We start from the raw sequence: 17140 nt of genomic DNA on the forward strand, positions 1-17140 counted from the left end.
TTTCAACACTGTATACTGATTTAAACAGAATACTGTTTTCAACACTATGTATACTGTTTCAACACTGTATATACCATATTCAACACTAGGTATATTGTTGTATGTATACTGCTATCAACACTATGTATACTATTTTAACACTGTATATATACTGTTTCCAACATTCCACAGTATACTGTTTTCAACACTATGTATATTGTTTTCAACACTGTATACTGATTTCAACACTATGTATACTGTTTTCAACATTATGTATACTGTTTTCAACACTATGTACATGTATACTGATTTCAACTCTGTGTATACCGATTTCAATACTGTGTATACTCATTTTTTCAAAACTATGTACACTGTTTACAACACAGTGTATACTGATTTCAATGCTGTGTATACCGATTTCAACAGAATATTTTTTTCAACACTATGTATACTGTTTTCAACACTATGTATACTGTTTACAACACTATGTATACTGTTTACAACACTATGTATACTGTTTTCAACACTGTGTACTGTTTTTCAACACTATGTATACTGTTTTTCAACACTATGTATACTGTTTTTCTACACTATGTATACTGTTTTTTCAACATGTGTATACTATTTTCAACTCTATGTATACTGTTTTCAACTCTATGTATATTTTTTCAACACTATGCATACTGTTTTTCAACACTATGCATACTGTTTTTCAACACTATGTGTACTGTTTTTCAACACTATATATACTGTTTTCAGCACTGTGTATACTGATTTCAACACTACATGTATGCATACTGTTTTTAATGCTGTGTACCAATTTCAAGAGAATATTTTTTCAACACTATGTATACTGTTTTCAACACTATGTATACTGTTTTTCATCACTGTGTATACTGTTTTTCAACAGTTGAAAACCCTCACCTCTGGCAGGTCCCACTCCTCCCCCTCCAGATGGTTCTGGTACATCTCCTGCATGATGAACTTTCGGTTGAGGAATTTCTGTCGTGGCCAAATCCATTCGTGTTTCGTCTCGAGATTAATCACTCTCACCATGACCTAGTAACACAAACAAAAGTTGAAGATAGTTTAAGTTTGTTTTGTTTAACGACACCACTAGAGCACATTGATTTATTATACATACCATGGCCTTTGATATCCAATAGCCAATGATTAATAAATCAATGTGCTCTAGTGGTGTCGTTAAACAAAACAAACGTTAAACTTTAATATACCAATCATGGGGCATGGATTGGGTCATTTCGCAATTGAGGATGAGGATATATCTATATCTATATGATTATAATAATTGTTTAATGACCCCCCCCCCCCCCCCCTCCCACTTTATGGGCATGCCACTTTATTACAATAACAGGCCAAATTTTTTAAGCTTGTTTTTTTTTTAACTGTAAATGTATGTACTAATAAATACAATGCACCATTCCACACAGACAAGGTTGCATATACCATGGCCTTTGAAATACCAGTCATGGTGCACTGGCTGGAACAAGAAATAGCCCAATGGGCCCACCAAATGGGATCGATCCCAGACTGACTGCGCATCAAGCAGGCGCTTTATCTGGTCCCACTTTTAAGGTTGATCTTACTGCTAGTGTCACTTTGTGAAATGGCGCCCTGCTCTGTAGACATGTAGTTATAGTGTTAATCTTACCTCTGTCCGGCCTTTGAGTTCCCCTCTTGCTTCAGGGGAGACAATCATGATTTCAAACTTCATTTTCTTGTCCAGTTCGTCACTGATGGAATTGGCTTCCTCCACAGCTGGCAGTATTTCTGTAATGTCCTCCTGCAGTAAGGCATCATCTGTGATAGAAATTAAATTGTGTTCAACAAATGTTTGAGAAAATCACTCACCCCCACAGACACATGTTTAGGGTTTAGTGCCCTATGTATTATAGTGATACAGCTGGTAATTTCCACTCAGACAAAAAACATTTGCTAATTTTGACATATAGTCTTAGAGAGGAAACCCGCTACAGTTTTTTCCATTAGTAGCAAGGGATCTTTTATATGCACCATCACACAGACAGGATAGCACACACACCACAGCCTTTTATATACCAGGTGTGTTGCACTGGCTGGAACGAGAAATAGCCCACCGAGAGGGATCGATACAAAACTGACCGCGCATCAAGCGAGTGATTTACCACTGGGCTATGTCTCGCTCTAAGATTAACAAGAACACAAAAAGAAGGAAATGTTTTCTTTAACGACGCACTCAACACATTTTATTTACGGTTATATGGCATCAGAAATATGGTTAAGGACCACACACATATTGAGAGAGGAAACCCGTTGTCGCCAATTCATGGGCTACTCTTTTCAATTAGCAGCAAGGGATCTTTTATATGCACCATCCCACAGACAGGACAGTACATACCATGACAATAAATGATCTTTCTTTTTTTTTTTCTTTTTTTTTTTTGAATATTTTATTTTCATTTTTGGTCACATTTTCACACAATATATATATTTTTTTATACATACATACACAGATCAAAATTAATATAATATGAAATAAAACAACAAACCTCTTGCCAACACGTCACTGAACCTCACTCAGTACTAAACACTCAAAAAATGTTTATACATGTATATATGGTAATAAATACTTAAGATACTGTCAATGGTGGATGACCTAAAGATATTTATTCAAACAACTTATGGTATACACTCCATCTTTTAATAAATTCATCATATTTGATTTTATTGGAATACATTTTTTTTTCTAATATATAATAAGAATGTATATGAATTTTTAATATTTTAATATCTAGTGATTTCTTCAGAAATTTTGAACTATATATAAATGATCTTTCTAATGATTGCTTTACATACCTCTTGTTTTGTTTTCAAACTCAAAACCAGACTTCTTAGCTATTTCTTCCTGAGCATACTCATACGTGATCTCGGGATATTTCTCTTTTGATGCTTTCTGCTCCTCTGGGTTGACATACACAAAGTACTGTGTACTTCCAAATATCAACCTAAAACACAACATAAAAATGTTTATTATCACATAGTTCAATATATTAAGAGAAATATAACCAGTATGACTCACGTGTGTCATAATGATTTCATGCACATAACAAATGACACTTATCAATCATATTTACACAATGTTGACAATTAATGTTAATCCTGTTTTACATGCATTTGTAAGCTGATTTCTGATTGGTTAATATTAACTTATTATCAATGTACAATATTAATATTTAAGATAAACCAGTTTGTCTTCAGTATGCACCTGATCATGCCATGTGACATGACATAATAAAAACTGCCTATAATGTTATTAATGCCTGTGTTTTTTTATTCTTTATGCCAATTGTTTTCAAAATTGCACACAAAAATAGTATTATTTTGTTATTTCCAAAACACTTTTACTGTTTTCCTTACATTAAACTTAACTGAAATTATTTACAAAAACCATCTTTATAGAAGGATGGGATGTACTACATGTATACATGTAGGTATACTTTCATTTGCACCTGTTGTTTTTTACTCTTAATGGCATCACAGAAATAAATTTACCTGTCATTGTGTGTAAGGGTAGTTTTTTTAATGAATTTACCTGTCGTTGTGTGTAAGCGTAGTTTTTTAAATAAATTTACCTGTCATTGTATGTAAGGGTAGTTTTTTAAATGAATTTACCTGTCCTAGTGTGTAAGGGTAGTTTTTTAAATAAATTTACCTGTCATTGTGTGTAAGGGTAGTTTTTTAAATGAATTTACCTGTCAAGGTGAGTAACGGGAGTTTTTTCAATTAATTTACCTGTCGTTGTAAGGGGAGTTTTTTAAATGAATTTACCTGTCATTGTGAGTAAGGGGAGTTTTTTAAATGAATTTACCTGTCATTGTGAGTAAGGGGAGTTTTTTAAATGAATTTACCTGTTGTTGTGAGTAATGGGAAAATTTGAAATGAATTTACCTGTCGTTGTGAGTAAGGGGAGTTTTCGAAATGAATTTACCTGTCGTTGTGAGTAAGGTGAATTTTTGAAATGAATTTATCTGCTGTTCTAAGGGAGTTTTTAAAATTAATTTACCTTTCATTGTGAGTATACTGGGTTTTTAAAAAAATGAATTTACCTGTCATGTGAGTAAGGGGCGTTTTTTAAATGAATTTACCTGTTGTGAGTATGCAGAGATTTTTTTAATTAATTTACCTTTCATTGTGAGTAAGGGGAGTTTTTAAAAATTAATTTACCTTTCATTTGAGTATGGGGAGTTTTGTAAATTAATTTGCCTGTCGTTGTAAGGGGAGTTTTTTTAATTAATTTACCTGTCATTGTGAGTAAGGGGAGATTTTGAAATTGATTTACCTGTCATTGTGAGGGGAGTTTTAAAAATTAATTTACCTGTTGTTGTGAGTAAGAGGAGTTTTTAAAATTAATATACCTATCATTGTGAGTAAGGGGAGTTTTTTAAATGAATTTACCTGTCGTTGTGTGTAAGAGGAGTTTTTTAAATGAATTTACCTGTCGTTGTGAGTATGGGGAATTTTAAAAATTAATTTACCTGTCGTTGTGAGTAAGAGGAGTTTTTAAAATTGATTTACCTATCATTGTAAGTAACAGGAGTTTTTTAAATTACCTGTCGTTGTGTGTGAGGGGAGTTTTTGCTACGACTGCTTTTCCATTTCTCATGATCCTCAAGGTCGCTTCGACTGGCTCAATACTGTACTTGTTTCCCTCCTTCTGAAAGATGCCATGTGTCTCGGCAATACTGAAATATAAAAACGTTTGTTTTGTTTAACACAGGGCTTCTAGAATTTTTATAAAATCCATTAGCCATGGGATCAGTTATTTAAAAAATTTATTAGCCACGATTAAAAATTCACTAGTCCTACTTTACTTTAAGTTAATACAATTTCACTAAATAATAGTAATAATTGGATATATCACCTAAAGAATGAAATAGAGCTTAAAAACACTAACATTGGGGGAGGTGGGGGTGGGGGCAGGATATTCATATTTACAAAATAACTGCAACATTTGACCAAAAATAATTCACTAGCCATTGGGCATGGCAATAGTAGTTATTTACTAGCCCAACATTGAATATCAATAGCCATGGGAGTGGGGATACCATAATCTAGAAGCCCTGTAGATGGGACAAAATTAAGACCCTTATTTAACATAGTTAAAGTTTTTGTTTGTTTAAAAACACCTCTAGATAGATAGATAAGGCCAGTATTTTTTTTATTATTCGGTTTACGAACCTGCCGACGTAAATTTTGCTCAAATATATTTTTTTTAAAGTCGTATTTTTCACTTTTATTATATTTTTTTTTGCCGCAGACTTCCACAAATAGCTCTAAAGAAAAAAAAAGTTACCATTCTAGTCTATTGTGGCGCATTTCGTAAATAAATATACCGTTGTAGACACTAATTGTTAATTCGTCTTCGGTCGCTCTCTTTCGGTCCGATTCGTTATTTCGCTCACCCCTACTGATACACCCCAAACAGATTTTAATTTATTTTTCCCCTTCCTCCTACCTTTGTGCACAAAAGTTCTTGTTCGTAAACCTAAAAATTAAAAAATACTGGCCTAACTAGTTTAATGTGCTCATATACCACGTACTATAGGGTTCGAACACGCCCATCCAGAGTTCAACCTCTAATAAGATCGGTGGCCTGACTCTAGAGCACATTGATATATTAATCATTGGCTATGGGATGTCAAACAATTGGTAATTTTGACAGAGTCTTAGAGAGGAAACCCGCTACATTTGTCCATTTGTAGCAAGGGACTCTTTTATTAGAACCATCCCACAGAAAGGACAGCACATACCACGGCCTTTGATATACTAGTCGTGGTGCACTGGCTGGAATGAGAACTAGCCCAGTTGGTCTATTGATTCCAGATCGTGAGCTGTTTACCACTGGGCTACGTCACACACCTGACTAATTTTAATGTACAAACCTTGGTCCTTTGATCAGGATGTCACAGTCGCTTCCTTTGCCAAGCTTGACCTCTGGTTTCTCAAGGAAGCGGACAATGTGACCTGTCAACATTGGGTCCATGTTGAGATTGTAAATGTGGGGCACGGTCTTCTTCTTTTCAGCCAGTTCCGCCAACCCCGCGGTACCCATACCCTGAAACATGAACATCAGTGTGTGTGTGTTAAAACAAGATCTTTCATAAACTCATAGATGATATATTACTTTAAAGGGACATTCCTGAGTTAGCTCCATTGTAAAATGTCTCCGGCTAATAAACTTATATATTAAATATATTTTCTTGTTTAGAATACCAATGCTTGTATATTCAATATGTTTCTGGTTGTCTAAATATTTCTAAGAAGCCCAAACTGGATTTTGTCTTCAAATAATTTTGTACATACGAAAAAACAATATTTTAGGAAATAAAATGAAATTTAACCTAGTACAAATATTAGAATGGTCAGAAACACATTTAATATATAGCCACTAATATTTTATGCAGAAAAATATATTTGATATGTAATTACAATCATTAAAAAGTCTCTGTTAGTCGATAACATGTTAAAAATTGCAGGAAACTCAGGAATATCCCTTTAAGTATGGTATGACAGAGTGATGCTGTTTTAGGGGTCCCAGTCTCTTTTCACATCGGTCTGGTGATGATATACTTTTAAATTAATGAACTGTGATACTGTCACTTTAACTAACCCATGGTGGTTCCAACTAACACTTATTGGGCATTATGATAATGCACCTTTAAATTAATCAAATGTGACATTGTCACTTTAAGTGACACTTACTCCTTGAGTCTCATGATAATACACCTTTAAAAGAACCAAATGTCACATGTCACTTTAACCTTCTGACTATACTGCAAGCGAGATATCTCGCCCGACATCACGCCAGTCGACATACTGTACATTGTATACAGTGCATTCCCCAATTCATATTTCCACTCTTCTAACTACTGCAGGCGAGATATCTCGTCCGACATCACGCCAGTTGACATACTGTACAATGTATACAGTGCATTCCCCAATTCATATTTCCTGCCATTTTGCACACGATACTCACCTGAAACATTTTATCTTAACAGGAAACAGTTTACTCTACAGCATGCTAGTTTTTGTTTATTGTTTTTCTGTGGAAAATAGCTTGGTAATTCGAGTTCAAAAAGTGGTTTTCGGCAAGTATTTTCGCTTGACAACAATGGCGGCACATCGCAGTCATTTCAGGGATCAATAGCTGATTGTGACAGCTAATTTGATAATAAATTTGATCTTTCTACCAACAATGAAAATCACCAAATATTGCAATATGAATTGTAGTTTGTTTTTTGTTGTTTTTAATTCCAGTCAGAAAGCCACTGTTATTGAGAATAACGGACATAAATACTGGACAGCTGGTCACAAATGCCAGTAAGTAAACGGGACTTTTTCTATTTTTTTGCCCAATTTCAATTGCCATTAACTGATCTGAAATATCATAAAAATTACAAAAACCCACGAAAATAATACCTACCGATTCATATACAAACTTTATTTTATGTATTTATAAAACATTTAAGTGAATATATGTCGGTAAAAATTATAAACTTGTACCCACTTAAAGTAGTCTAAAGGTTAAACGAAACTAGGTGGTTCCAACTAGCACTTATTGGGTTCGGTGATATTGCACCTTTAAATGAACCAACTGTGACACTGTCACTTTAACTGCCACTTACTCCTTGAGCCTGAGCCTCCTTGAGTCGCTCCTCGAAGGTCTTCTCCATCTCGAGTCGCTCGCGCTCGTTGGCCTCCAGTCGACTCTTGTACTCCTCCTCCAGCTCCGCCTTCAGCTTGGCCATCTCTGTGCACGAATAAAATGTTTTATTTAACGACGCACTCGACACATTTTATTTACGGTTATATGGCGTCAGACATATGGTTAAGGACCACACAGATATTGAGAGAGAAAACCCGCTGTCGCCACTTCATGGTCTACTCTTTTCGATTAGCAGCAAGGGATCTTTTATATGCACCATCCCACAGACAGGATAGTACACACCACAGCCTTTGTTACACCAGTTGTGGAGCACTTGCTGGGATGAGAAATAGCCCAATGGGTCCACCGACGGGGATCGATCCTAGACCGACCGCGCATCAAGCGAACGCTTTACCACATGTACTTAATAACATTCAGGACACACTGTGTTACTGTAGTTATGTTATAAATCTAGAGGCATCTATGTGTGTGTGTGTGTGGTGGTGTGTGGTGGTGTGTGGAGGTGTGGAGGTGTGTGGTGGTGTGTGGTGGTGTGTGGAGGTGTGGTGGTGTGTGGTGGTGTGTGGTGGTGTGTGGAGGTGTGTGGTGGTGTGTGGAGGTGTGTGGAGGTGTGTGGTGGTGTGTGGTGGTGTGTGGAGGTGTGTGGTGGTGTGTGGAGGTGTGTGGAGGTGTGTGGTGGTGTGTGGTGGTGTGTCGAGGTGTGTCGAGGTATCTATTACCTTCTTCAGTGAGTTCCTCATCGTCATCTTTCATGACGGTCATTGTTCCAGTACCAAGCATTGCCTTCAGTTTCTCGTTCTCCTCCTGCAGTTCTCGAATCAGCTTTTCAGTCGGGTCTTCGTTGATTGTCGCTGTCGTCTTAATCTGCTTCGCTCGATCGGCTAAACATAGAGAACCGAACTTACAAAGTTGGTTTTTGACTTACACATGTATAACTACATGTATTTTTTTTTAAATAATAATAATTAAAAACCCCAACATTGAGGGCCAAACTTACAAAGCCAGTTTTGACGTATACAGATATAACTACATGTATTTACAATCATTTCGTAGTGTGACGGCATGCAGCATGCTGTTAATTTAATTACATTTTAAGCATGAAAAAAGAAGTTTGTTTTGTTTAATGACACCACTAGAGCACATTGATCTATTAATCATTAGCTATTGGATGTCAAACTTTTGATAAGTTTTACATATCGTCTTAGAGAGGAAACCCAATATATTTTCTGATTAGTAGCAAGGAATCTGGACCCATATTCACAAAAAGGTGTACATTTATGTCTACGACTAGCACTTATGTCTGCCGTAGATTTACGTTTACGTGCAAAAAGCACCGTATTCTGAAAGACGGTCGTAAATGTAAACGTAACTTAGTTGGACGTAAATCTACGGTTTAACACTCTCACTGGACAAATTAAAAAAAGCTACATTAGAAACGATGGCTACCGGGTAAATAACAAATGCACAAAACGCAATTTCATTTGTCGTCTGCTAACAATAACACCGCGAACAGCAAACCATGGCATTTTGGTATTGGTGAGGATCCGTGTTTTGGTACGAACTTTAAGACATTCTTAAAAAGGAAAAGATAACTCAAGAGAAATTGGCTGAGTTGAAAACATCCGTTCGATCATCAACAAAAATATGTTCAATCCGTGGGCGTTCACCATCGCAAACTTCTTCAATTATTGGAAATGCTGCCAGTTCTGTAAATAATAGTAAATAATGGCGATCGTGCTTGATTTATTATATGTACACAACTTATGTGCAGCGTTAGTTGTAACCGGAGGCACTCTTATATTTACGTCCAACTTTACACATAACTTACATTTACGTTGTTTCGTGAATAGCTCTCCAGTCATAGATTTACATGTACGTTTACGTGTAAAACTAGGCTTACGATGTTTTGTGAATATGGGTCCAGTTATATGTAGCATCATACAGACATAACAGAACATACCACGGCTTTTGATATACCAGATGTGGTGCACTGGCTGGAATGAGAAATAGCTCAATGGGCCCACCGACGGGAATCGATCCGAACTGATTGCGCATCAAAAGAGCGCTTTACCACTGGGCTAAGTCCTGTCCCCTTTTGGGCATGACGCTGCACTGACTTCCACTATTAATATAATGTCACGGAAAGGCCGAGTTCTGGACGTCATTCCAACTCAGACACAAAAATGTTAATAACTCATGTTAAAAAACCCAACTTAACTGAACCATGATGGAGTGAAATCCATGTCAACCCTCTCAGCAATTTTAGTTTTGAATTATGCACCATATAATTCAATTATTTTTACAAAATATCATTAATAAATGGAGTAGGGTGGTTATGAAAATGGTTGAATAAAGTACATTTAGGAACAAATCAAATAATTTTTGTTCAGGTAATACTTTGTTAGACCATTAAATAGGTCAGTGGTCTGTGACAATATGCCTTTAACTAAATACATTTTTCATTAAAATAATTTTACCATTGCACAATATACAAATACTTTTTATATTCAAGTTAGTGAGTAAAGCTGATGTAAATAACGAACTAAACCACAGTATTCCGCACAGAGTGATATCTATGTATCTCACCATATCGTAGAGTTGAAAGTGATTCATCAAAATTGATATCAGCTGGACTCACTGCAGCTATCTGAAATAAATAAATAAATAAATAAATAAATAAATAAAAATGTATGAATAAAAAATAAAAATAAATTACTATATAAATAAATAAAAATGAATATATAAATAAATATATAAAAATGTATAAATAAATATATAAAAATGTATAAATATATTAGTAACAAGAAACTGCACATAGCAATCAATCAATTGCCATTAGCCATATATCCATTGATCCATCAGTCTATCCACATAAATATGAATACTATATCTGTAATTATGAAAATGAAAAAATATCTATAATTATGAAAAATATATGTATAATTTAAATTATGAAAAATATATGTATAATTTAAATTATGAAAAATATATGTATCATTTAAATTATGAAAAATATATCTACAATTATGAAAAATATAATTATAATTATGAATTTCTTTTTTAATTATAATGTTTTATATTTATAAATATGAAAACTATATTTATAATTATGAAAAATATATTCATAATTTTTTAATATTCATGTCAGTAGGATTAGCTAACCCAATTTTTGAAAAAAGCCAGTGTGGCTCAAAATTTATTTGTGCATAATATTGTAGCAGAATCTCGCTGGGTCGCATACACCGCAACGCTCAAACCAAAAACAAAGTCCCGAGTTACACTTACATGATACTGACCGAATGGTTAGGTCAAACATTTTCTCGAGCACCGAAGAGGTTCGAGCCAATGGAATTCAACTGTATTTATACTGTCATTAGACACAGACTTCACCGAATCCATTTAGAATTGAGGAAACTCACCATAATAGTCTTGCTGTTTCCACCAAGAGCATTCTTCAAGAGTTTCGTCAGTACCGAGTCTCGGAAAGGCACTCGCGTGTTTTTGCCGCTGCTCTTCTCGGCCAGTGCGGCGATACAGTTTCCCAGACATGACAGAGACTGGTTAATAGCGGCACCCTCTTTGAGCCGGTCACCTGTCGCACCAGTGCTATCAGCACGCTCACTGGAAAGAGAGGAAAGGAATGTTTGTGTAATGACACCAACTACAGCTATTTGGTGTCCAAGATATGTTAGTTATTTCGACATTTGGTAGACAGACAAACAAATAAATATATAGACATAACAGAGACATGCATAGACAGACACATAGACAAACACAAAAAGAAAGAGGGAGAGGGAGGTAGAAAGAGAGAGACAGATACAGAGAGAGAGAGAGAGAGAGAGAGAGAGAGAGAGAGAGAGAGAGAGAGAGAGAGAGAGAGAGAGAGAGAGAGAGAGAGAGAGAGAGAGAGGGAGGGAGGGAGGGAGGGAGGGAGGGAGGGAGGGAGGGAGAGAGAGAGAGAGAGAGAGAGAGAGAGAGAGAGAGAGAGAGAGAGAGAGAGAGAGAGAGAGAGAGAGAGAGAGAGAGAGAGAGAGAGAGAGAGAGAGAGAAAGATACAGAGAAAGAGATACAGAGAAAGAGACAGAGAGAGACAGAGACACCGAGAGAGAGACAGAGACAGAGACAGAGACAGAAAGAGACAGAGAGAGAGAGAGAGAGAGAGAGAGAGAGAGAGAGAGAGAGAGAGAGAGAGAGAGAGAGAGAGAGAGACAGAGAGAGACAGAGAGAGAGACAGACAGACATGTCGGTCCCTGGTCCAGTCTCTGGATAGCCAGTGATCTGGCCCGGGACAGAAGTAATAGGACAATTTAGATAATCTAATGCACTATTCTCTATTACTGACCTGCCAGCCAAATCTACCAGGTTGATAACTGAAGACTTGGTCGTTTCTTCACCAGCAGCATTTACAAACTTCTGTACGAGAGTGATGCCAACGATTGTGTGAGCACGGCTGAAAATATTAATAAAATGAAATCATTTTATTTTTTACACTACAAAAATCACCAAAATGTGAAAGTTAGAACATTTATCACTTTTGTCTCAATTTCTTCCTACCTTTCAGCAGCATCCCATTGACTTCATCAGAGAATTGTAAACATTTGTTAAAAGTTTGTTTTGTTTAACGGCACCACTAAAGCACATTGATTAATTAATCATCGGCTATTGGATGTCAAACATTTGTTAAAGTTTGTTTTGTTTAACAACACCACTAGAGCACACTGATTAATTAATCATCAGCTATTGGATGTCAAACATTTGGTAATTTTGACTCGTAATCATCAAAGGAAACCTGCTACATTTTTTCATCAGCAGTAAGGGATCTTTTATATCCACTTTACCACAGACAGGAAAGCATATACCACAGCCTTTAGCCTGTTGTGGTGCACTGCTTGGAACGAGAAAAACAAAATGAGTTGAATGGATCCACTGAGGTGGTTCGATCCTGCAATGCAAGCACCTCAAGTGAGTACTCAACAGACTGAGCTACATATGCAAATCACCTCCAGATAATTGTAATTCTCTCAGTTCTTTATATTAATTCATCTTTACCAGTAGCCATTTAAAGGGACATTCCTGAGTTTAAATTGCTGCAATTTTGAAGATGTTATTGACTAACAGAGACCTTTTAACGATTGTAATTATGTATCAATTATATTTTCAGCATAAAATATTAGTGGGTATATATTAAACGTGTTTCTGATCATTCTAATATTTGTACTAGGTTAAATTTCATTTTACATGTATTTCCTAAACTAAAGTACAAAATTATTTGAAGACAAAATCCAGTTTGGAATTCTTACAAATATTAAGATGACCAGAAATACATTGAATATACAGACACTGATATTCTAAACAAGAAAATATATTTAATATGTAAGTTTAATCGTAGAAATATTTTATTAGTCGGAAACATTTTATAATGCAGCAAACTCAGGAATGTCCCTTTAATATGATAAATATCTATTATATTAAACAGCTACTAGTGAAAATGGGTGTAATATAAAGAACACAGAGAATTACAGTACCCTGTTCAAGATGGCAGAATGCCACTGAAGCACAGGCAGAAAATTATGATAAAAGGTTAAAAGTTTAGATTTAATTTGTAAAGATTGTTAAGACAATATTTATTATCGTTATAATCAATGATATTGGATTGTCAACAGGCTTAGCCTATTTCAAGACCGTTCCAATCATTTACAAGAAAGAAATGTTTTATTTAATGACGCACTCAACACATTTTATTTACGGTTATATGGTGTCAGACATATGGTTAAGGACCACACAGATTTTGAGAGGAAACCTGCTGTCGCCACTACATGAACTACTCTTTCCAATTAGCAGCAAGGGATCTTTTATTTGTGCTTCCCACAGGCAGGACAGCACAAACCATGGCCTTTGTTGAACCAGTTATGGATCACTGGTCGGTACAAGTGGTTTACACCTATCCATTGAGCCTTGCGGATCACTCACTTAGGGTTTGGAGTCGATATCTGGATTAAAAATCCCTATGCTTCGACTGGGATCTGAACCCAGTACCTACCAGCCTGTAGACCGAAATATTAAAAAAAGTTTATTTTGTTTACCAACACCACTAGAGCACATTGATTTATTAATCATCGGCTATTGGATGTCAAACTTTTGGTCACTTGGGACATATAGTCTCCGAGAAGAAACCGGCTACATTTTTCCATTAGTAGCAAGGGGTCTTTTATATACAACATCCCACAGAGAGGATATGGATATATTATTGATATAATTATGTAAAACCACAGTAGCTAGTTGTCCAGGACAGAGGTTTAGTTGTTAGTGGTTAGTGAGAGAGAAGTCGGTACAATAGTCTTACACCTACCCATTGAGTCTTTAAACTTGCTCTGGGTGGAGCCGGTACCAGGATATGAACCCAGTATCTACCACACTTAAGTCTGATAGCTTAACCACAGCACCACTAAGGTCGGTTCCTATAGCAGCTGCTGGTGTGTATATATCAGTACCCATTGAGTTGTTAAACACATCTGGATGGAGCCGGTACCGGGATATGAACCCAGTATCTATCACACTTAAGTCTGATGGCTTAAACACTACACCACTGAGGTCGGTTCCTATAAATAGATGCCGTTGGTGTGTATATATCAGTAGCCATTGAGTCGTTAAACTTGCTCTGGATGGGAGCCGGTACCGGGAAATGAACCCAATATCTACCATACTTAAGTCCGATGGCTTAACCATGACACCAGCAAGGTCGGTTCCTATAGCAGCTGCTGGTGAGTATATATCAGCACCCATTGAGTCGTTAAACATGCTCTGGATGGGAGCCGGTACCAGGAAATGAACCCAATATCTACCACACTTAAGTCTGATGGATTAACCACTACATCACCGATGTCAGTTTCTATAGCTGCATGCTGCTGGTGTGTGTATATATATATATATCAGACCCTACGTAAATCTTTAATATTTAATGACTTGTAATAATAGATCATTATCCTAGCTTTAGCTTATAACATGGATTAGTGATACCTGACTTTGCTAATTAACTGTGGCCATGATGTCACCTTCACAGGTGTTTCAATGGAGGGCATTACAGTAAATTTCACAAACTCAATACTTAATCCCTTGCCATTGGCCAAAGTTTTAATGTATATATATATAATACCCATTAATCTGAGACTAGGTAGAAAAGGACAGAAACCTGTATGGCGACCTTCCATGTAGTTACATTCATCAAGTTTAATTAGTGTGCGTGTCTGATATTGATTGTGTATTAAATACCGTAAATACTTTACTAGAGGCCTGCCTTGAATAGAAGCCTGTCTTGATATCAGAGCCAAAGTCTCAGAGTGTCGGGAACAAATTAGTGGCCTACCTTGAATAAACATCTGCCTTAAAGGGACATACCCTAGTTTTTAAACACTAAGACATATTTTTACTATTAGAGCCGTTTTTGGTAACTGAAATCATACTTTACTTAGATTTTATGGTTTAGATTATCAATCTCCGTACATTCGAAGTGTTTTGGTCATCCTAGTATTTTTAATACCACAAAAGACATTTCTCATATTTTTAAAAACGTATGTATGTCTGAGAGGTAACAGTTATGGAGTCAAGGTTTAGTCTATTTTAGAGGGTATTTCACCATTTCAAAGTCACAGACTCGTGTTTCACTCAGTTGTAACTCTATCCAAATGTATTACAGGTTTGTAGATTAACTAAACTTAGTGTCCATTTTTATGACTTTAAACTAGGGTGTGCACCTTTAAGTAAAGGCCTGTTTGTACTTAAAGGCCTGTTTGTATCATTCTAGCTTTGTGTCAGAGTATAAAGACCATTATAGTTGTCACTTCTGTTTAAATTAATGGCATTATATATAACTAGAGCAAATAGATTTAGTAATCATCAGCTATTAGATGTCAAACATTAAATTTTGGTAATTTGTTACATATAGTCTTAGAGAGAAAATCCGCTACATTTTTTCCATTGGTAGCAAGGGATCTTTTATATTCACAATCCAACAGACAGGATAGCATATTCCATGGCCTTTGATATACCAGTCATGGTGCATTGGCTGGAACGAAAAAAACCGGGGATCAATCCTAGACTGTTAGCACATCAGGCGAGCACTAGACCACTGGGCTACATCCCTCCCCAATGATGTTATATATAACATGTCAAAATTGACCACACAGCAAAAACAGGAAGTTTGTTAATATAATAATCATATTTAAAGTTTATTTTGTTTAATGGCACCACTAGAGCACACAGATTAATAATCATTGGCTACTGGATGTCAAATATTTGTTAATTCTGACAATTAGTCTACAGTTAAAGTTTATTTTGTTTATAGACAACACTAGAGCACAATGATTAATTAATCGGAGAGGAATGTAGCATAGTGGTAAAGTGCTCGTCTGGTGCGTGGTCGATTTAGGATCGATCTCTGTCAGTGGATCCCTTTGGGCAATTTCTATATTCCAGCCAGACTCAGTATATGACAACTGGTGTAACAAAAGTCATGGTATGTACTATCCTGTTTGTAAGATCCCTTGCTACTAATTGGAAAAAGTAGCACACTGGGTGGTGGCAGCAGGTTTCCTCTCTCATTATCTGTGTGTGGTCCTTAACCAGATGTGCAATGTCATATAAGCCTAATTAAAATGTGCTGTGTGTGTCGTTAAATAAAACATTCAATCCTATTGATTAATTAGTCAATCAGCAACTATTAAATATCATAACATTTGGTCATTATGACAGCCTTATAGGTAGGGCCCTGAAAAGACATATATAACTGTAACAGAAAAATCAACCTCCACTGAGGGGATTCCAACCACAGACAGTCAATATGAGAGTCCAGCGCTCTACCAACTGAGCTAATAGGGACTGCCAGTAGAAGCACTTTATACCAACACTACTACATAACCTCACAGTATCATTAATTGTCACTATAGCTTGTTCAGCTTGCCCAGACAGAGACATTGTATATAATAGCATAGGCCATGATTAATCAATCAGTAACTTTTGGATATGAAGGAAGGAAATGTTTTATTTAATGATGCACTCAATACATTTTATTTACGGTTATATGGCATCAGACATATGGTTAAGGACCACACAGATACTGAGAGAGGAAACCCACTGTCGCCACTTCATGGGCTACTCTTTTCGATTAGCAGCAAGGGATCTTTTATATGCACCATCCCACAGACAGGGTAGTACATACCATAGTCTTTGATATACCAGTTGTGGTACACTGGCTGGAACGAGAAATAGCCCAACCAACGGGGATCGATCCCAGATCGACTGCGCATCGAGCGAGCGCTTTACCACTGGGTCACATCCTGCCCCTAGACAGTATCAACGCCATTGTAGCTTGTTCAGCTTGCCCAAACAGAGACTTTGTATATAATAGCCGTATATTACCACTCAAGCAGATCACCTATA

At 36.2% G+C, this 17140-nt stretch overlaps 1 protein-coding gene across 1 annotated transcript in view; it reads right to left on the reverse strand.

The window, feature by feature from the left end:
- LOC121385558 (kinesin-like protein KIF28P) overlaps positions 1 to 17140 on the reverse strand; it is a 54467-nt gene that overhangs the window by 23330 nt on the left and 13997 nt on the right. Inside the window, exons 6-15 of the mRNA XM_041516273.1 lie at positions 12048 to 12155; positions 11125 to 11326; positions 10292 to 10352; positions 8425 to 8586; positions 7665 to 7789; positions 5922 to 6094; positions 4590 to 4721; positions 2836 to 2984; positions 1652 to 1800; positions 904 to 1038 (exon numbers count right to left, since the gene is read on the reverse strand). Of these exons, the coding sequence (XP_041372207.1) occupies positions 904 to 1038; positions 1652 to 1800; positions 2836 to 2984; positions 4590 to 4721; positions 5922 to 6094; positions 7665 to 7789; positions 8425 to 8586; positions 10292 to 10352; positions 11125 to 11326; positions 12048 to 12155 (1396 nt within the window). The remainder of the gene's footprint in view (positions 1 to 903; positions 1039 to 1651; positions 1801 to 2835; positions 2985 to 4589; positions 4722 to 5921; positions 6095 to 7664; positions 7790 to 8424; positions 8587 to 10291; positions 10353 to 11124; positions 11327 to 12047; positions 12156 to 17140) is intronic.

This window comes from Gigantopelta aegis, chromosome 11 (genome assembly GCF_016097555.1).
Source record: "Gigantopelta aegis isolate Gae_Host chromosome 11, Gae_host_genome, whole genome shotgun sequence".
Taxonomy (NCBI): domain Eukaryota; kingdom Metazoa; phylum Mollusca; class Gastropoda; order Neomphalida; family Peltospiridae; genus Gigantopelta; species Gigantopelta aegis.